The sequence below is a fragment of the Spodoptera frugiperda genome, chromosome 25 (assembly GCF_023101765.2).
Source record: "Spodoptera frugiperda isolate SF20-4 chromosome 25, AGI-APGP_CSIRO_Sfru_2.0, whole genome shotgun sequence".
NCBI classification, from domain to species: Eukaryota; Metazoa; Arthropoda; class Insecta; order Lepidoptera; family Noctuidae; genus Spodoptera; species Spodoptera frugiperda.
Genome location: NC_064236.1, coordinates 2,401,099 through 2,423,761, shown reverse-complemented (window position 1 = coordinate 2,423,761; position 22,663 = coordinate 2,401,099). Strand labels below are relative to the sequence as shown.

Below are 22,663 nucleotides of genomic sequence, written 5' to 3'. Positions count from 1 at the left end.
GACGGGGTATGAAAATTGAAAGTCTATTTAGTCGACGAGTCACATCGCGCGATATTTCAAATCAATAATATATCTTCGAATTTTTTTTTTTCGTAATATTAATACGTGTCTAATATTTTAAAATAATCTATAAGACGGACATTAAAATAAAAACTTGTCATCTACCCCTGTAAGTTTGTATCATATTCATGTCAAGTTCCGCAGCCCAGTCAAATGGCATTTAAGCGCCAGTCGAACGAGTAAGTGGAAAATTAGACGTAAGTATGTGATTGACACTAACATTTCATTGATTTCCCGTTCGTAACAACGTAAGTAACAACTTAATTCTACTTGTCTGGGCAGACACATGAATAAGGGCAACTGTCCATATTGCATAATTTGACGAATAAATGCATCCTTCAGAAATAATAGACGGTCTACAAATGACAAATGTTTGAATATTGCTGAGGAGCGAAGAACTGTCTACGAGTCAGTGATGACAAATCCGCTTATCGTGTTTGACGAATACATGCATTCATTAAATGACGGGATATGGACAGTAGATCAAGACTGAGCTTATACTGAGCCAAATATCTTATACTAGAGTATAGCATGATACTATCCGATAATATACCTATTTGCCAAAATCAGTGCTATTAATGATGTTTTATTTAAATCGGAATGTTATAACTATTTATTAGAGGCAGTAAAGTGCGGAACATCACGCCTTTTATCCTCGAAGGGGTAGACAGAGGTTCACATTACGGCACGTAATGCCGTTATACAATGGCTTTTCACCATTTGTATTATAAGTGCCATTTAATAGGGGGTGAGCCTATTGCCATATACTGGGCACAACGCCAGACACCGAATTTTCGAAAAACCGAAAAAAAGTCCAGTTATACTTTGCCCGACACAGGAATCAAACCCGAGACCCCTAGTCCGGCAATCGCACTTGCGACCACTCCTCTAACGGGGCACAGGCAGTTGCATTAATATAATTATGTATAATTTTACATACATACTCTTACGTTTGGGGTTTACCACCATCGTATATTAACATGGCTTGAAAAGGTGTACGGTATCTAATATATAAGATAACTCGATAAAGATGATAAAATCCTAACTACAAAGATTTTTTTATTGGATTGTAAACGTCAATTATTAGAATCGATTTAAAACTATTATATAATAACGAAATCGTTGGCCCGACCTCGTGCCCTTAGTAATAATTATTTTAACTTCATATACTTAACTACTAACTTACGTTAGCTACATTTCATAAATAGGTTGTAGTGACATATTTACAGTTCACATTACTAGAGATTCTATTCAATTATGAAACTGTTTTCAATACTATCGATTAACTATCGATTGCCGGAGTGTGTGTTTCCTGATGGGTATAACCTGGGTGTCTTCAAGACCCGAGTGAATAAGTTGCTTATGGGCAGACGAGCTCCATCGCAGGCCGCATCATCACTTACCACTAGGCGAGATAGCAGCCAATCGTCGAGCCATCAAATGTAAAAACTAAACATTTTTTTATATATATTAGACAATAGAAATATCCTGATGGTAATTTGTTGCTAAAGCGTAACATCATGAGGGTTTATGTTGAAGGTATATCAAATAAATGAAATAGTATGAGCAGGTACCTAGTACTTCAAAAATTTAAGAATGAGTAGATGCTGCTATGGACTACTGGCATGAAAACAATATATAGAATATAGCTCTATAAGACAAAATTAATGTATCTGATAAATTACAGACTTTCTTAAAGTGCCATCTGATAAGAGGGAAGGTCGCAGATAGGCAATGGCATTTGGACTTGTACTTATTACAACTTGGCAAAGGAAGGAAAGTTATAAAAAATGTTTAATAACTATATTTTTTTTTAACTTTTTCATATTTTTTACTGTACTGCTTTGTGTGTCAAGTGGACGCACGCAGGTGCGACTGCCAGATAAGGGGTCTTGAGTTTGATTCCCGGGTCGGGAAAAGTATTACTGAGATTTTTACGGGTTTTCAAAAAATTATCAGTAGTAGCAACTAGTTTTAAAAGTTGTATGCATTACAAGTGTCTCAGTAGTAGTAGCACAATATACTGGGCACAATTCCAGACGCCATGCAATAAGCTCACCCTATTACATGGGACTTATAACACAAACGGTAAAAAGTAGTACATTGTATAGCGGCATCACGTGCCGTAATGTGCACCTCTACCAACCCCTACGGGGATAAATGGCGTGACGTTGCATTTTTTACTGCACATTTTTTTAGTGTAGCTCGGATTGGAACTAACGCAGCTACAGTACAATGCCTTAGTCCAACAATGATCAGTAGCTTTATTTAGTTTAGCGTTTGTTCTTGGCTGAAGCAGTTGAAAATAGCATCCATGTCCACTAATGGAGTAAGATTTAGACTTTCAGTAGCGGTACCCGCGAACACTATTTCGCCTTGGAAAATTTTCAGCGCATATTTGTTATTTTTTTCCCAACAATAACAAAGCCATCGGAAAAAGGATTAAGTGAAATCGGTTCAGCTAATCTCGAGATTTGCGCTTAGCAACGAATTTAGTTATTCATTTTTATATTATTAAAGAAGATTATTTGAAGGTACTGAACGTGTTTGTTTTTGTTAAGTAATAGTTTGTTTTTAGATAATATTATTTGTACACCGTATGCATTTTGTTGTTATTATACATACATTTATATCTTACTTATTAAGCAGAATTGCCTCGTTGGTTGAGTGCTTGCAAGTGCGACTGTGCAGTGCCGGACAAGAGGTCTTGGGTTCGATTCCCGGGTCGGGCAAAGTATTACTGGGCTTTTTTCAGATTTTCGAAATTTTCTCAGTAGTAGCACGAAGTCTGTAATTGTGCCCAGTATATGGCAATAGGCTCATCCCCTATTACATGGGACTTATAACACAAGTGGTGAAAAGTGGGTGTACATTGTATAGCGGCATAACGTGTCGTAATGAGCACCTCTGCCTACTCCTTCGGGGATAAAAGGCGTGACTTTGCTTTGCTTTTTATTAGGAAAAGTTTCAACGCTAAGTACAATGCAATACGCCTTTTTTTGAGGGATCAACGAATGACTTCCCCCGCCTTGAGTGACTCTTGACTTGACTAATTAAAAACAAGTCCGTTCCTTCTCCTGCTTTGAGCCGAAGACCCGGTAACCTGTTTGGTTGTCCGCAGCTCAGGGTATGCTATACCTAGAAATTAATTCTAATTACTAGAACTTGCATGACACGTTCATGCTCTTTCAGTAGCGAAGAGAGAGACAAATCCCATGACGGAACTCCGAAATTCAAACGTGTGTTTCGGTCCCTTTCAAATTACGTAGTATAAGATATTATATTATTGTAATATAATAAGGAAATATGAATAATTCTGTACTCTAGTGTAATTGTATCATTTCACCAAGTTCGTTTTTGCGAGAATTTTAGCTGGTATTTATAATATGTAAGTGATTATGATTTAAATTTTTGAGAGAGTTGCAAGCGTTTATAGGACACTTACCATCAGTTGGACCGCATGTGCATTTATGACACTATTGTGGTATAAAAAAGATTTTACTAGTTAGATAAGCTAATTATTTTCAAAAGAAAATTCAGTACCCAATAATGTTGAATAATATATTGATCATATTTAAACGAAATTATTTTTTTGTAATTCACCCTCCAAGAAAGTGCTACCTACTAGAAACCGGTATGTGTCAACGACTTTCAGTAAAAAACCTGTCACTAATGAAAATACTAGTCCTAAAAATGTATAAGCCTAGCCTAGCTAGGAAATATACATACACGATGCATCCAAATTCTTAGTTAATTTCCCATTTTACGTTAAGAGCACTAAGAGATAAGAACTGGAATATTAAGTTCATTCAGTTTAAGTCTATTTTTATTGAAGCCTAAACACCTAGCCTTCTTAGATAGACGAGAGTCTTATTAACGGAGTCTCTCCACGGGAAACGTTTACTAGCGGATTTAAAATAGTTTCTTTGTAAAACTGTTTTGTTTCTGTAATCGTATAATCACATTGTCACACCTTCTTTTTTTTTGAGGGGGGAAAAACATCTAATGACTTCTCCCGCCTTGGGTGAGGCGGGAGGGAGTGTAAGACTCTTACTGACTAAAAACCATCCTGCTTAAAACCGGAGCCCCGGTAACCGTTTACGTTGTCCGCAGCTCCGGATCAGGCATCAGCTCTACTGGGCCCCATTTGTGGTGGTCGGGCTCTTTGAGGCGCGCGCGGAACGAGACGCGCCGTACGCACGGGTCTGGTTCTGGTCGGGTGGCGAGCTACGCATTGTCACACCTGTCTCCGACTGGAGTAGGTAGTAAGTAACGATCAGATTTTAAAATCAACATTTTTATTTATTTTCTGATTGGTTGCGGCACAAGTAAAAAGTACGCCAGCATGCTTAAATGCTTATTTAACTATAAGGTTGACGTAGTGGCTTCTTTTTGAGGGAGGAGAAATAATCCAATGACTTCACCCACCTTAGTTGTGGCAAGAGGGAGTGTGAGAGTTTTACTGACTAAAAACCGGCCAAGTGCGAGTCGGACTCGCCCATAAAGGGTTCCGTAGCAGCAAGTAGATGACATAATTTAAAAGTTGTAAAATAACTTGGTTTTACATAGTGTTTGTATGAACGACAAAGTTTTTGCAAATGTTTTATTTCTTAAAAACTAGTAATGATATCTGGTTCAAACCAATTTTCGTTGTTAGTTTCTATTGAAATCTACGGCATATATTTTTTTCAGTTTTCGGGGGGACACTCATTTTTCCACTTTGGAAGCGTCTAACTTTCAAACGATTGATTTTGACGAAAAGTTGGTTTTAGGAAACTTAATGTTTTTTTTAAAGATTCTATAAAATTATAAAATTATTATTAAAGATCTATTTAAAATTCATTTTCCTATATGAATTTTAAATAGATAGGTCTATATATCCATAGACACCCATCACGGATATGCTAGCTGAAAAAAATTTTTTTTTGAATCAGTTCCATGTATGTAGTAGCCCTCCTATAATTTTTAAATTTATTTATTTTTATTCAAAATTCGAATAGCGGTTATCGAAATACACCATCCTACAAAGTTTCAACTATGTAGGCCCAACAGTTTCGGAAATAAACGGCTGTGACATACGGACGGACGGACGGACGGACGGACAGACAGACATGACGAATCTATAAGGGTTCCGTTTTTTGCCATTTGGCTACGGAACCCTAAAAACTACCCCGTTCCTACTCCCGATTTTCGAACCGGAGCCCCGGTAACCGCTAGGCAGTCCGCAGCTCCATTTCGGCTTACGTGGTGGCAGGTAAGCAGGTTTTAGTAGGTTAATCATTAGGTTTGCTGGCCATAGAAACTTTTTGTACCGATCGTATCTATGACATTGATGTGGATTGGTATGTTTCAAAATTATTAGTTTGGCTGTGTAGTCCTGTAATCTACATGCATTCAATTAATTAATACAGCTTTCGAGTCAATCCCTTACTTAGTCATTAAACAAAAGAGTCACAAGACTTAATACTTATAGTCATACGCACTTGCGTCCAATCGACCAGAACGAGGTAGTTTAAATAACATTATATTAAAATGTCATTACTAATAAACGTGTCACCACTGCAACAACATTGCATCGATACCTATGTAGTTGCAGTAAAGGTGACATTAAAGAATACATAAATGTAGACGGATCCTTACTGAATTAAAGCTACAATTTATATCAAGTAATTATGGGAAATTGTACCGTGTGCTTAAATAAGCAAACTCGCTACTTAGAAATAAACATCGCACCGTAAGTATATACCATTTATCACTAAGTAGATAATTTATTTCCAATGTCTAAAGGACAGCGCTCACTACCGACACGACAACGTATGGCATGGCAAAGGATTTTATTACTAGTCAAATTATTTTGAATCTTATGTCAAAGTTTCTAAACTCTAGTTTGTGTTACTTTATTTCGATATGACGACAACGCGCCTTGCAACAGATGCAACAGCATGAAGTGTCAAGTGCCGTTTCATTCAACGGGTTGCCGTGGCATGCTTTTGCATCTCATGAGACGTAAAAGTCTTGTGTCGAGGAATCATGATTGCTAAACTAGTTGAAATAAGGTTGTAACTTAAGTAGCAGGTAGCTGAGCTTTCATTAGAACGCATGCTACAGTACACCAGTACCAAAGTACTATGCCGACTGTGAGCGATGCCCTTTATTATTCGCAAGAAATTGAACAATGTCGAACTCATCGCTCGTCAATAAAATTCAAACTAACCCACAGCCGGAAAGTATAAAGCAATCAACTTAATCGAATAAAACTTAGTAACAAGTTACAAGTTAAGGCTTTGTAACGGACACAGCGTAGGACGACATAATGCTCACCCAAGCTGTAGTTACTAGGACACAACTTTAATTACCACCACCCAACAATTAAAACATCAAAGACGACTCAATAAAAATCAGCGACTGATAAAATTCTGCTGCCCACATTATTAACAAAGTACAGCAAGTAAGTTCATAACTTGCAAAAAGTTCCGTTCGCGTGTTCAGTTTCAAAGGAGATGCCGAAATTTGTTCAGTATGATAATTTAGTTGGAATAAAAAAGTATTAACTAAGGTGTGGGTATAATGAAATCTTGCTGAAGATCGATCGTAGACGGCGGCCGATGCGGTACACCCGCCGATTTCGCAAACAGCTCACTATTCCGAGGTCAACACTATATGAACGTTTTTACGTTGTAAATGTTCAATGTCAGAACGACCGCAGAACTAAATTGGTTACAATATTAAGCTCAATTCACACGCAAGCTCCGTTATTTTGTGATTCGACACGCTACGAATTAACTTAACATAAGCCAACATTATTACTTTAACGATCCCGTAACTTCGATAATGTGAATTAACTTCAATTTAAAGTTAAGTATAGTATGTAACAGTTGACAGTGTGCGGCGTGTATAAGGTATGTGGTGTGGTGGTACTTACTTCTTGCGCGGCCGGCGGCGGGGTCGCCGACGCTCGCCCTCCAGCTCGTTCTCGAGCCCGCGACGCCGCGGGCCCTGTCCTCCTCGTCTGCGCTCCAGTTTGCGGTCTTCTTGTATTTCCCTTAATTCTTCCACCACGGCCACTCTTGGTAAAGGCACCCCGTCATTCTCTTCAATAGGCCGTGGTGTCTGCGGTGCACCCATCCGAAGATGGCGTTGACGCCACCACAGCACCCACGAGCTAATGTTATCCCGAATCTTGGAAATACTGTCACCGTCCCGGATAAAATTCGTCGACTTCCCGACCACGATCTATTTATTAAACTAATGTTACAGTCTTTTGCTCTCTTATGTACTAACTTAACGGTCTATGAAGGCCTGGCAGTGTAAGCGGGCGCAAAAAGCGATGATGATCTGATGACCAAAGCTCGCTCCTGTAATGCTCCCATTGTAAAGTTCACAACTGTAAGTCTATAATTATCACATTGCAAGCTAAAATTTTTAACAAGCATCACTACAATGATTAGACAAAATATTTATAAAAAAATTGGCCGGAATTTTTCAGTATTTTAAATTTGATGAGGACTAAATTATGATAATACTATAAAATATGTCTCAAGTGTTCGTGACGTTTTTAATTTAACGCAAGGACTAAACAGTTGTTCGTGCATGGTGTGCACGCGTGTGATCTGCGGTGGAAGCGTGCCGCGAAGGCTCGTACTCAACAGATGTCCAGTCGTAACTCTGTCACGTTACGTAACTGGCACGTCCGGAGCGCGCTACCGTCGGTTCGCGTCAGAGCGGAGCGCGCGAATGCGGAGGCTATACTCGCTCCGATACTAGGCGCCCGCCCTGCCCCGCGCCGCCGCCCGCCCAGTCTGCCTAACCCCTCTACCTGTTACCGCGCTATTGTCTTTACTCAATCGTTTTTGGTCAAAGTGTTCCAGGAATATAAGTTTTTAACTTTTGCTATAATTATGTCATCATGTAATGCAGTGATCGTAAAGTAATGAACCCGCACTAAGCACGGGAGACGCGGGGAGGCTGAATGACTAAGTAGACTTTTCTGGAGTAAGGCAATAATGTTTTTATTGAGACAGATGTGCGAACTCAAGGTCACGCTGAGAAGCTTCACTTCGATTTAGTTTACGAATTCTCTTAACAACCAGAGATGTGTATAATATTAGACGCAATGCGTATCAATGGTAATTTTAAGATCAAGTTACTTTTACATTTTATTTACTTGTATGTATTAACATAGGCAATTGCAATATAACATTACCATTGTTGTTTCTTCGAGGGGTAAGTAGAAGGGTATAATATTATGTACATCAATAACTATTTTTGCCAGATACTTTGCTAAATCTCATTGAACAAGCGGTGATGGCACCGAACATACTTAATTACACTGTTACAGCATTTGGCCTAGGTAAGAAATAGAACCTGGAACTCCTGGTTTTGAGATAAACCGTCAAGTCCATACTTCTCCCGCCTTGTGTGACGCAAAAGGTTATGTCAGGCTCTTATTGACTAAAAACCACCTCATTTCTACTCCTGCTTCGAGCCGGTGCTCCGGTAACCGGCAAGATACATTTTCCTGAATATTTTTGAAATCTTTTTGTTCAGCATTAGCGTTAGGATGTGTTTGACAAATAATAATACAGTTCGGTATGTAATGTCAAAAAGGACTTGTGAAGAGATAGCTACATTACAAGTACAACATAATATATTATTATATGGAGTACATTTTTGTGGATAGTAGGATAGTACATGCCATATTGTGTACTTGAAATCTTTATTAATTATTATTTTATGGCTATTGCAATAATTCAGTAAAATACGTTTTTATGGTATAAGCCGGTAAACGAGCAGACGGACCACCTGATGGTAAACAATCGGCGCCGCCCATGGACATCCGAAACACCAGAGGTGTTACACGTGCATTGCCGGTCTCTTAGGATTAGGAATTTAAGGGTTGTTGGAGAATCAGGGATTGGGATAAACGGGAAAGGGGGTAATTGGGCGTTCGGTAATCTCACTCACTCAACGAAATACGACGCGAATGCAGTTTCACGACGGTTTTCTGTGAGGCCGTGGTATTACTCCGGGTGAGCCGGCACATTCGTGCCAAAGCATGGCTCCCCCACACGTACACACGTTAAGGTAAGATAGTTTATAGATAAGAAAAATAGTTTATCATGAAAGCTAAAGGTAATCAAATCACATCAACAGCTTATAAGTGGCCATTGCTGACCAAAGGTGTCTTCTCATACGGAGAAGGTTTGAGTATTAATCACCACGCTTGCTCAATGAGGGTTGACGATTTCAAACTTACAATTGAAAAATATAGTTTGTCAGTGATGTGTAAATAATCTTAGAAAGTACAAACTCGTAAAAAGTCACATTGGTACTTGCCGTTGATAGGTTTAAAACTAGCGCCCTCGTGCATGAATACCAAATGTCTTAAACTTCCCAGTCACCACGACTGTGAAAATACTCAATACGTTAACTCACCCTTCGCCACAAAAAAAATGTGACCATGATTCAAGACAGGTGAAAATGGAATAAGACTATATGTCGATTACTAGACTGAGGTAGGGATTTTTTATGTATTAAGACGGTAAACGAGCAGACGAGTCACCTAATGGTATTCATTCGCCGCCACCCGAAACTCTAGAGGCGTTACATATGTGCGTTACCGCCCTTTTGGGCATTAGGAACGACACTTAAATTCTTCTTAAAGTCTTCACAACTACCCTTACATTCCTAACCCCCAAATTGCCGGCAACGCAATTATAACGCCTCTGGAGTTTCAAGTGTCTATAGGCGGCGGTGAAAGCTTACCATCAGATGATTGGTCTGCTCTTGAACCAGCTTAAATACCATAAAACCTCCCTAATCAATATCAAGTATTTTTTTTTAAATAATTTTCTATATTAGAATCTCGTAAAACCCAATTTTTCTGATACCATCTCATATATGGAACGCTCCGGAAAATTTGGATGACCTTCAAAGGGGGACCGCGACAGTTGCGCAAAATTGCAAAAAAAATGGAGACCACATGAAAGGGTTATCAAGTAGTAAGGGTTCCCCTATATAGGAAATCTAATCAAAAATGTCGTAGTATTTATAGTACAGCTTCTGTGTATTCAGGATCAAAGGGTGACCGAACAAAAATACACTTGATGAAACATTAACACGATGCCTAAACATTGGCACTGAAATAGACTTGGCCTGTCATCAATATCACATGGAGGTCCAAAGTTGAACTACGGGCCTTCTATACATACATAACTAGCTGTGCCCGCGACTTCGTCCGCGTGGAATAGTTATTTTAGGCATTATATTTATTTTTGCTAACAACTTTGTCAGCTTCATAAATTATAGCTGTTACCCACGGTTAATTTGTGCATTGAAAATTCGTGATAGCACTGGATTATGATTATAAGGAAAAATCCCCACTCATTTCTATACTATATGTGTTTCCACTGTTTTCCGGAAACCTGCGCCTATAGGTTGGGTAACCGCCACCCCGGTTTGTGTTTCAGAAATAAAATTCCTAGGGTACTTTTTAGATGGGCTCGCTACATACGCGTTATAGCAGTGGCAAGTCCCCTCTTTGAAGAGTGGCTTGAGAGGCGTCCACGGCGTCCTCACCTACCGCCTGACGCAGGTACTTACCGAACACGGAAGTTTTTCGGTTGGTACCTGTTTCGAATTCGGCGGGAGGAAACACCCGGGCGTTTCGTCTGGGTGTCGTCATTGCGAGGACCGCCCGGAAGATATGGTGGAGCATACAGTGGCGGTGTGCATTGCATGTGCTGAGCATCGCCATGTCCTTAGGGATGTGAATGGCGACCTCTCACGTCCGGCTCTAGTTCAGGCCAAGGAGCGAGGGGGAAAGGGACGCCGTCTCCCCTTCTGCGAAGCAGTCATCCTAGCTAAGAAGGAGGCGGAGCGCGTGAGGGAACGATCCTCATCACGCCACAGCCGCCGTGCGTCGCGTTCTGTGGTCAATGATCAAAAAATGATTTACTTTGTTAATAAGACTATAATTTTTTTGAGTATAGTTATACCAGGCTCCGCGTCGTTCGCAAACAATGCCTCTCCTCCTGGCAGCGTCGTGTTTCGCACATCATGCGGCGCGGGTGAATTTTATATCGGAGTTATTTTAAAATTGTAATATCTTCTAAGATGTTTATTGAAGTTTAGTGATGTCAAAGACAATTTTGTTCACAATTAAATACTCTTAATGAACAACACATTTATTTCGATAAAGATTAATATTTTTTCGTTAATACAACTCTTAACAAATAATGCATTAATTTCGACCCAGTTTGATTACCATAAAAACGATTCTAGTAAGTTAATCCTAAAAGATAGACATACACTGTCGCGGACTTTTTTAGATCATTTTAAGAGGAATAATTCTTTCATACATATAATTTTCGTATCTTGAACCATTTTCGCAGCGCACGCAACGGAAGCCCTCAAGAATTAATGATTTCCCCCGTTTTGTCCACATTTTCCTTTATTTCTTCGCTCCTAATAGTTATAGCGTGATGTTTTATAGCCTATAACCTTCCTCGATAAATGGACTATCCAACACAAAAAGAATTATTCAAATCGGACCAGTAGTTCCGGAGATTAGCGCGTTCAAACAAACAAACAAACAAACAAACAATCAAACAAACTCTTCAGCTTTATAATATTATATTAGTAATTAGTAATTAGTAATTAGTATATTAGTATATTAGTATTAGTATTAGTATATTAGTATATTAGTATATTAGTATTAGTATTAGTATTAGTATTAGTATTAGTATTAGTATTAGTATTAGTATATTAGTATATTAGTATTAGTATAGATAATATCTAAAAGGATTAGTCATATTATTCATATTCATTTATTTGCTTTCCACAATATATGTACATAGATGTTCTTACAGTAAAAGTAATAATTACGGACCCAGTTTGGGCACAGCAATTTTAAAGATTTAGGCTTAATATATATTTTGTATTGTTATAGTTTATCTTAGTTTAGAAATGCTTAAATATTTATGATTATTGAGATCTTATAATATACTTTGTAGGTGTTTACTTATGTGTGTGTGCGTGTGTCCACTCTTGGTAGGCGGGTTATAATTGCAAGTTAAAAAAAGTTAAGGTTTATCAGAGAGCGCTGCTGCCCGGTGTTTGTTGAATGTGCGCTCTCTTAGGGTGCTTTGCTTTGTCACTAAAGATATTATGCTATGTAACTATGCTATGAAGATAGAATAACTAAGCTGTGAAACTGTTACCGTTTCTACTGATACTAAGCTATGTAGCTATGCGACGAAGATGGGCAACTCGAATATAAGATATATTGATAGTAGGGAAGCTTTTTATAGCACACATGCAACGCACGCATCCACATTACGCATCATTACATATAAAAAACATAGCTTAGCTGTGTCCGTTTCCACCAGTGCTTTGCTATGTGTACCAATGACATATTCATTCATTGGTGCACAACTCTGTTGGTAAAGTACCCTAGGTTCTTAAGAGACGCGTTAAATATAGAGACAACGACTAATCAGAATTAGAAGGCAATTTCCTTAGGATAATTTCTTAACACTGAAATACCTTCGTACATAGTATTTCACCATTCATTTTTATTTATTATGGACAGCCCAATTTTAGATATCAAGCCTCACCATCCATTTAATAAAAATAATATATTGGGTATGAAATAAAAATAGAGAAAATAATCCTGGCAGCCATATTTGGTGTTCATACGTTAAGCGGAGAGTTTGACGAACTACGATTGAAGCCGGCTGATAGCACGCTTCATAGCATTCACTCTCTAGCAACGAATTGTATGTGATCAATGTATTATATGACCAATGGCCATTTCTATAAAGGAACTATTCCTTTGTTAAATGTGTGTATTATTATTTGATAGCTGTGTGATGGTTAGAAGGATAGAAGGTATTTACCATCATCAAGTTCTTTTTGCGTATCACATCACATCATCAGCTTATAAGTGGCCACTGCTGACCAAATGCCTTTTCTCACACGGAGAATTTAGCATTAATCACCTCCCTTGCTCAATACGGGTTGGGAATTTCAAACTTTTAATCAAAAATTATAAGCTCAGGTTTCTTCACACTGTTTTCCTTCACCGTTTGTCAGTGGTGTCTAAATAATCTTAGAAAGTTACAAATAACTCGGAAAAAGTCACATTGGTACTTACCACGTACTTACCGTCGGTAGGTTTCGAACTCACACCCTCATGCATGAGAAGCGGGCCACCATGCGGATCTTAAGGCCACCATGTCATGATCAAGTAGCATCATGTTAAAACGTAATCATCATCATCCACTGTTTGTACAATTCCTTTTGTGTATAAATACAGACTAAGGCGAAATTTGTAAAAAAGAAATGGCAGACGGTATCCATTTCCAATAAAAATAAATTTACCATCGTTGGATACACCTTTTCAAGAACACAAAAAGTTAAGGCGTCGATAAACCCTTATAAATCGGTCGTTTTGAAATATAGCCTACAATAGCCAAGCGAGCTGGATATATCTTGGACTCTATGAATTTATGATATATACTTGTTCAGATATTGTGTTAAAATTAAATTAAACCAATAAAAATAACAACAAAGTCGATTTAAATGTTATAATTTTTTTCAGTATTAATTTTCTCAAAGTAAATCTTTCCCTTTAGTTAGAAGTATTTGTATGTACCTAAGGGTGCTTTTCCACATGTGATGAGCTATGCTACGTTGCTGTAGATGCGCTTGGTATCCACAAATCATATTCATTGATACATATAGCTTAGCACTGGTGGAAACGGACTCGACTAAGATATGTTTTTTATATAGAAGATGCGTGCTATGGATTGTGCCATGGATGTGTGCTATGGATGGTTTCCCTACTATCGACACATCGCTTACCCGAGCTGCACATGCTCCTCATACAGCTACTTTGCGGCGGGGCATCTTTATAGCACATCTTCCTCGCACAGCTACATAGCTTAGTATCAGTGAAAACGGTTACATAGTTTCACAGCTAAGCTGTTATTCCCATACATAAGTGTATTTTTAGGGGGCCGATTCATCACACTTACCTACCTAGCTAGACCCCATAATTACTCACAAAACTTAAAAAATAAATAATAACTAACATAATAATAGTTAAGTTATGTCAACCAAGATAATATCAAGTGGAACCTTGACCCGGTTCCTGAAATCACCAAATAAAACCGACTACCAATGTAATTATACAACAGTTTACGGCCCAGAAACCCTCATCAATTTGAAGGTTATAATTTTTAACCCTAACACCCAGTTTATAAAGGCTTAATTTGTTAAATCTATAGTAATATATAAAGCTGAAGAGTTTGTTGGTTTCACCGCGATTATCGCCGGAACTATTGGTCTGATTTGAATAATTCTTTTTGTGTTGGATAGTGCATTTATTGAGCAAGGTTAAAACATATAAAACATTACGTTAAAATTAATAGGAGCCGAGCAGTGTTTGGAACCGCGCCGAAGTGGTACTAATATTTAAAGCTAAATAGTTTGTTAGAACGTGCTAATAACCAAAGTTACTGGTCCGCGTCGAATCATTATTTTTGTGTATAGTCCATTTATCGACATATAAAACATCACGCTACAACTAATAGGAGTCGAACAGCAAGTAAAATTCATATGATGTAATGACAACAGAAAAAAAAACAAACGAGGCCACTTCAGGTAGATTCGATCGTATACCCTGTATTTCAATCGGGTACGTTATCCTCTGAACTAATTTATTTATTTATTTAGTAGAAAAAAATATGCATAATTTTACAACTAAAGTCAATTTTTTATACAGTCAAAGTGATATATTTGACAAAAACACACCTTGATAGTAAGCGGGTTCGTGGCCAAACGCAGACTTATCAACGTTAAAAAAGGTAATAATTGATCAGCCATTCATCTTCTCACAAAATCGTAAACAAATACGACATACATCCTTCCATCTCGCTGCGATCAAATCACATTCTGGTGCGGACGTCTAATGCACGCTGCACACCTAGTAATTTAACTGTACAGCTAAATCGTGCATAAATCGGATACTGACATTTCGGTTGAATAAATCGTTCACTAACGTCACAGGTAACTCCGTTACTTGAGAACATTAAGTGAAACTGGTGGTAAGCCTTCTGAAAAGCATTTTAATCATATCTGGTGTTTCTAAGGTGTATGTAATCTCTACGCTTTTATAGTAAAAGAAAATATCACAGAAGTACGGTGAAAGAAAACACCGTGAAGAAATTTGAAGTTATAATTTCAAATTATAAGTTTGAAATTGCGTATGTTGATTGGATAGACGTAATTGTCAAGCAGTGCGAGAAACCCAATTTTTATATGTATTTACGAGTTTAATATTGGGCCGGATTAAAGTTGTAATAATTGTAAAAGTTAATTGTAACATATTTGATAGTATTAGGCACCTATAATGTATTTCTGATATAATATATTCCTTTTTAAAAAGCCGGCAACTCGCTAATGACTCCTTTGGTGTTGCGGGTGTCCATCGGCGGCGCTGATGGCTTACCATCATGTGACCCATCTGCTCTTCTTCTCCTAATTCATATAAAAATCACCCGAGTATTAATGTATACAATTTTAATAATATTATTATTGTATTTTTTCGGATAATATTGAATGTGTTAATAAAATATGAAATTAATGTCAATTTATGAAACAATGTAATTATCAACCGACTTATTTGTTACCGAATGACTGACTGAAGATGCCAAAAGGCTAGAATTTCAGAGAAGATATTAATCCTCCCTGAACTGAAGCTAATCCATTAGGATTAACCTGAAACTTTGCAAGTTGGTTCCTTCGGGAACCTCAACAAGTTAACACAAATAAATAAATAATTTTCCAAAATTGGTTTGGAAAACCCAAGCCCATTACTTGGGCACAAGAAGAATACACTTTCCTTCCTTCATTTTCGAAAAATGTGTCATTAGCCTAACCATAACCACGGCAAATGACGTCACAAAGCATCGCGTGTCCGATAGAAAGTTTCAATAAACTGTTGTAAAAAATCAGTACTACAATACAAGTAAACCTAGACAACCTACTTCTGTGTAACCCGTAGTTACGTAATAAAGCAAATAGTCCCCGTAATAACGGCAAATAGGAGGGTTTTAAAATAGTCTAATGGCATTGCTATTCAGCCATGTTGTGAAATGGCGGTATCATGATACACCCAAGGCGGTCTTGACCCTGATTCTTTGTACAGAGGCCTTCAGCCTAACCCCAAGGCATCGCGAAATTGTTCTGCATGTTGTGATAAACGGTGCAATTTCTTGCCTTGATGGGATTCAGGTAGGTCATGCTTATTTATGTCTTTCATACTGATACATTATGTATTACATTAGGTACTGTTTATCATATGTCGAAGGGAAATGGTTTACATGCAGTTGGTCAGTTTAAAAACGTTTGACATGTCATACGCAGGGCACTTTGAAACGAGTTATAGAAAAAATAAAATGTTTTTTTTTTAAGTTCAACTTTCATCGTTCGTCAGTAACTAAGTGCTATTGTTGCGATGGCAATATTTTCTAACTAACCTTCATTCAATACAGCTTTGAGTTGGAGGCTAGAAGCATAAACTTACAAATAAATTGTAAGGTATTATAGGAATACCTTGGAAAGTCAATACCTCGAAAAGGTTGTTATTTTCATTAGACAACAATAGTTCTACTTCATAAGTAAGGCACTGCTTGTCACAGCGAGCTCATTTTGTCTGCTTAGATCAAAATAAGATTACACTTGTGCATGATCAAAATCATTCTCCTTGTTTTCGTACGACCAATATTGCAATTCTCCAATGAAAACATAATTTGTATTCATGCATTCAAAGAAAACAATGTCTTATGATAGGTAGAAATATATTTTATTTTGACAAGCGAAAACAAGGTGGTCCTCCATTAAAATAGAGAACCAACTTGTTTTTGCCTACGTATTTTAATTTTACAATAAAAGGGTAGTTTCCTAATTTTTTCTTTAATTTTGATTTATTTAAAACAATAGACACTTATTGTTTTTTGCACTTGCAAATTGGCGAATTCAAATTTATGTCACGTTACAGATATTATGGCGAAAGAACTGTTATCTGAGGGCTCAGTACAAGTTTGTTTTATGTTTAACAAGTTCGAAACGTCACCACATTCAGCGTTCTGATTGGCTTGCTCCAATGAACGTACGAATCAGAACGCCAAACGCAGTAATGGAAAACGTAAAACCAACTCGTACTAAGCCCTCAGTTTGATGTTAATTCTTTAACTGACAACAATTGTGTTGGTTTCATAGCTCCATAATAAAATTATTATTAACACTTCAGATCCGCCAGTTGTCACACGACCAGAGTATTATAATGTAGAACCTATAATAATTTTATATTTTATTCAATAAAAGGCAACAAATGGCTATATTGATAAGCCGTGCAATCTATACATATAATAAAATCGTAGAAAAGTGCTGTCTGTACATCTATACATATAATAAAATCGTAGAAAAGTGCTGTCTGTACATTGAAAATAAAAATAAAAAAAATAGCAGGGGTTATTGTTATGTCGATGTCGAACCCAAAAATGTAATTAACTTTTTTTTTGTCTGTTTGTCTGTTTGTCTGTTTGTCTGTTTGTCTGTTTGTCTGTTTGTCTGTTTGTCTGTTCGTCTGTGCGCGCTAATCTCAGAAACGGCTGATCCGAGTTGGATGCGGTTTTCACGAATATATTGTGGGATGCTTAAATTTACATTTAGTGTTTGTTTCATGTCAATCGGTTCATAAATAAAAAAGTTATGTCAAATTAAAGAATCACGTCGAACATTCTATGCTTATACCATTAATCTCCGCAACTATTTGACGGATTTGGTTGAAATTTGGTACAGATATAGTTTAGAACCTTAGAAAGGACATAGATATATTTTTATTTCAAAAATCAAAAAATAAAAATAAGAAATAAATTATTTATAAATAATTCTATGTCGATCGTTACACGACTTCGGTTCATGTTATTGTTTTAATTTATCGAAAAAAAGTAAATAAATAGTAAAAAGGTATGAAAAAAATAATATCAATATAATAAAACATTAGTACAAAGAAAATGCTCTAACGGAGTATAGATAATTCTATGTCGATCGTTACACGACTTCGGTTCATGTTATTGTTTTAATTCATCGAAAAAAAGTAAATAAATAGTAAAAAGGTATGAAAAAAATAATATCAATATAATTAAACTTTTAGTACAAAGAAAATGCCCGAACGGAGTATAAATAAATAATCCAAGTTGTCTTTATCCTCGATAGATGGCGTTGGGATCGAAATAGATCGCGCTATGGTTTCGTTACATTCATTTGGTTGGGTATCGGCCGAGCGCTTCGGTACTATCGTAGAAAAAGTGTATTATCAGTCGTATGATTATTTGTCTGTAGTGGTCCTGCTGTTTCGTATATTCTAAATTGGTTTCGTTGTATTTGTCAATTAATAAGTTTATTTGTTGGGTTTTCCTGGTTTTTTGGTTAAACTATTTAACGTAGGTTTAGTTTGATATCGATTATTAGTAGTTACTGTAGTTAGTTTTTTTAATAAAATTGTAAGTCTAATTTTTTTTTAATTAGATTATATTTAAGTCGTTTCTTTTAAATTATTTAGTTTAAGCTTGGTTATTATAGCATAGAGGATAGGTTGTAATATAGTTTCTTTTTTAATTGTTATAAATTCGTAATTCGTAGCTTTCTTTAGTTTTAAGTTAGTTTAAGTCCGTTTTTAAACTATTTTTTCAATGCCTTAAGTGAGTATACATCTATTAAATTCAAACGCAGAGCTCATTATGTTGATTTTTGAAGAGTTCCCTGGAATATCTTCCACATCTCATTTTTGAAGAGATCCCGCGAGATCGGGAACTATGTGGTTAAAACCAAAAATTTGCCGGAAGTCACTATTCCACGCGAACGAAGTCGCGGGCAAAAGCTAGTAGAAAAATAAATACGACAAGCAACAAACAAATGTAGGTAATCAATAATTTGCGTTATGTCCAGTAGGTATGTTGAGAATACTTTTGATCGAAAAAGGTGATGAGGTTCGAAAGTTGTAACAAAGTTTCGTATATATTTACATAAATAGTATGATTTCTTTGTATATTTTATTTTTGCCACGATGCACGGTACACTGAATGAAAATTGAGATTTTTGTACCTCAAAAATCGTTTAATTTTAAAAGCTGTTGCGTCGTGCGTCGTGTTATTGTTGCGACACCTAGGGACACATTAATAAAGCAATATTGGGTTTTTGCCTTGTATGGAAATATCATTTAATATTATGTGTTTTAAGACAAAGTAACCGCCATTTTTATATTTTCATCACATGTGACAAAAATAAAGCCTACCGCAACTTTTAATCAATACTTTTATATACAGCGTGTAACAAAATACCCATATACATCAAGAAGCACTGAAGAATACAGGTTGAATAGAATCTTTACACAAAGTTTCTTCTTAAAATACGTTTAATATAAATTGGTATCAAACACTTGATGTCGCATGGTTCATGGTCATGATTTTATAAATCATACAAACGTGTCATAACACTACAGGGGTCACTCGCTAATTACGAAACATTTCTTCTGTAAACCGATCGCCTAGTACGTATCTACCTAATTTTAATTCGCAGGAAAAAAATATTGTAAAAAATCATAACTTCGTTCCATAAAAATCGTCCTTCCCGTATCGTTTCTTATGTTATCTAAAAACCGTGCACTTGATATGGATACCACCTTTCTGTTACTCCGTGTATAGCCGAAGACTTTCTTTGTGTCAACGCGTCGATCTTCAGAACTATTGGTCCGAATCGAATAATTGTTTTTGTTTTGGATGTTCCATTTATCAAAGAAGGTGATAAGCTATAAAACATCAAACTACGATCAAAAGGAGAGTGGGTGAAACCGCGCAGAAGTAACTAGTTTCTAAAGTTAGTAGGTAAAGCTTGTTAAGTATTTCTTACCAACAATAAAATCTAAGAATTAACATGTGACCTGTTTTAGTACCAACTTAACTTAATGCCTTTGTTCAACAATAAACTTCTTAGAATTCACAGTAAAATATCAAATAATATGATATTCTATTTCCTCTAGTAATCTTCAGTACTAATTTTCACACATGTTTAATCAAACCTTGATCTCAAGGTCAAACAATTTTTATTATTTTAATTTTATAATGTACTAATGACGCACCCACCACCGCATGGTAATATATTATGCATGTATTATATTAACCTTCCTCTTGAATCACACTATCTATTAAAAAACGGCACCAAAATTCGTCGCGTAGTTTTAAAGATTTAAGCATACAAAGGGACACAGGGACAGAGAAAGCGACTTTATTTTACACTACGTAGTGATACTTAACCGACATGACTCTTGAACCTCCATTTAATATAGTTATTGTAATTAATGGTAATAGTAGTTACTCTCACTACAACGAAGTTATTTTATAAAATAGAGCAAAACTGGGCCGCAAGCCATTTTGAAGGTCGTTGAAGCAAGGCCACGTGAGAAAGTTAGTGCTTTTACTTCTATTATGATTGGTTTCTAACTATTCATTACTTTACAATCGCTAGTTATTGTTCGCGACTACGTCTATTTAGGTCTGAAGATATAAAGTAGAAATAAATGCCTAACAAAATAGTTCTGTAGTCGTTTAACTGTTTATTGGTATTTCAATCTATATGTTTTTTTTTATTGTAACTGTCGTGTGACATACTAAATTAATTGTTATGTTATCAGCTTATTCGCGTTACTGTTTGACGAGGAATTCGACTAGTGTCAAGCTATACAATAGGCTCATATTCATAGGTTGCAGTAGCAGCGCGACAATCGCAGCGTCGTATGTCGTAGAATGCTACTCATGAATATGAGCTCTAGCATGGCTTGAAACTAGTCGAGTTCCTCATCAAACAGTTACGTGGGTAAGCCTAAAACATAATAATAAATCCCTAATGATTTTGTTCAGCAGTGGACGTCTCTCGGCTGATGATGATGATGATGATGAATGATTTTGTTTAATTTCTTTCTTTTTTATTATTTGTGTTTTTTTCTCTTTTACATAATTGTGCATTCACTATCCATTCCCAATTCATTTAAAAAATTCATCCAAAGGCTGTCTGAAAGAAATCACCGTGTGTTATAAGACCGTCCATAGTACCCAAATAACTACTACAATATAAAGGACTTTATGTATTTATAAAATAAAATAAATAATAGATTATCAATGAATAAAATACCTGTAACACGGGACACCTGTTAAGACACCATCTATAAATAATAACGCCGGATAGTGTCAGGACTTGTTGTTTTCTCTTATTATTTTGATCACACAAGTTTAGTGTTCATCATTATCATCATTATCAGCCTGTTCTCGTCCACTGCTGGACATAGGACTCTCTAATGGCCCGCCACAGAGCTCGATCTTCAGTCTACACATCCGACCAGTACCAGCCACCTTGCGGATATCGTCACTCCACCTAGCTGGAGCCTTATGTTCACCTGTTTATTTTTGAGGGGGAGAGGGAATCATCCACTGTCTTCTCTCGCCTTGGGCGAGGTGAAAGAGAGTGTCAAACTCTTACTGACTAAAAAGTACTAAAAACCACCCCGATCCTACTTCTTGGCAACCTGATTGTCAGTCTGCAGCTCCAGAAACTGTGTGGCTTGGCCATTTGGTACTATTGTGACATGTTTGAGCACTAAAGTGGCACAATTCTGTGTCGTTTTTATGTCGACGCCAGACATGTTCCTTCTTAGGTCTGGTGCTGACTTAAGCGCACTTCAAACGAATCAAAGTTCGAATAGTTGTGTACCTGCCACACTTGCGCGGAGCTTAGTAGTGCGAGCGTCGCCATTGAGAAACTGTCGGGTACAAATCTATGAAGGCAATTTGTAGCTAAACAAGCTTCCATGGAATTGAGAAACGAGAGTGTTTTTGAGTTTATAGAATGGATGCGCTAGTATGTGCTATGTCTCTTCGTCTAAAGAATTAGCTTGTGTCTCACCATTGGACGTTAAATTGTCAACAGGTACAGTTATTAAACGAACTAACCTCTTACTAGATTAGCGCCTAGATAGCCTCCTAATACAAAATGTGTGATGTTTTTTTTTCGTTTTCTATTTAACGCCTATATTGGGTATTCACCTGAGAGATGTTACTTTTTATTTAGTAGGTAGCAGTCTGTAGTTTTCATCTACACACATAAGATGGAGGTGAGAATTTAATGAAAATGTATAACATGTGTAGATTAGTATAAATAATTATGAATGATATACCTTTTTTTACCGGACTTCAAACAAAATTTTTGAAAGCGTGTAACAACACAATTATAGTAACTCTACTTGTTCTTTACCAGTAAAGATAACAAGTCTATAGTTATCAAACAGATCAATGTAAGCAACACTTAACCAGGATTTGCACAGCTGTGATTCTGCCCCAAGCATTCCGGGAGGCAGGAAAACCTGTTTATTTTCATAACAGCTGAAAGTGGTACGAATAGGCCTGATTGCACGAAAACAACAGCTGCCTAAAGTGGGCCACGGTCGAGCTTTGCTGGTGTGGCCACAAGGTTAGCGTGGATTTCA

At 36.8% G+C, this 22,663-nt stretch overlaps 1 protein-coding gene across 9 annotated transcripts in view; it reads right to left on the bottom strand.

Moving 5' to 3' along the window:
• Positions 1-22,663, bottom strand: part of LOC118262972 (potassium voltage-gated channel protein Shaker) — a 347,989-nt gene that overhangs the window by 308,781 nt on the left and 16,545 nt on the right. For 3 of the 9 annotated variants that reach the window (XM_035574717.2, XM_050704032.1, XM_050704038.1), the window contains exon 1: positions 6,983-7,768. The exons of 1 other annotated variant lie outside the window; for it this stretch is intronic. In XM_035574717.2, the coding sequence (XP_035430610.1) occupies positions 6,983-7,185 (203 nt within the window). In that variant the 5' untranslated portion in view covers positions 7,186-7,768. Of the gene's footprint in view, positions 1-6,982; positions 7,777-22,663 lie in introns of those variants that run through there. 5 more of the 9 variants (XM_050704034.1, XM_035574723.2, XM_050704033.1 and 2 more) reach the window with 4 other exon arrangements.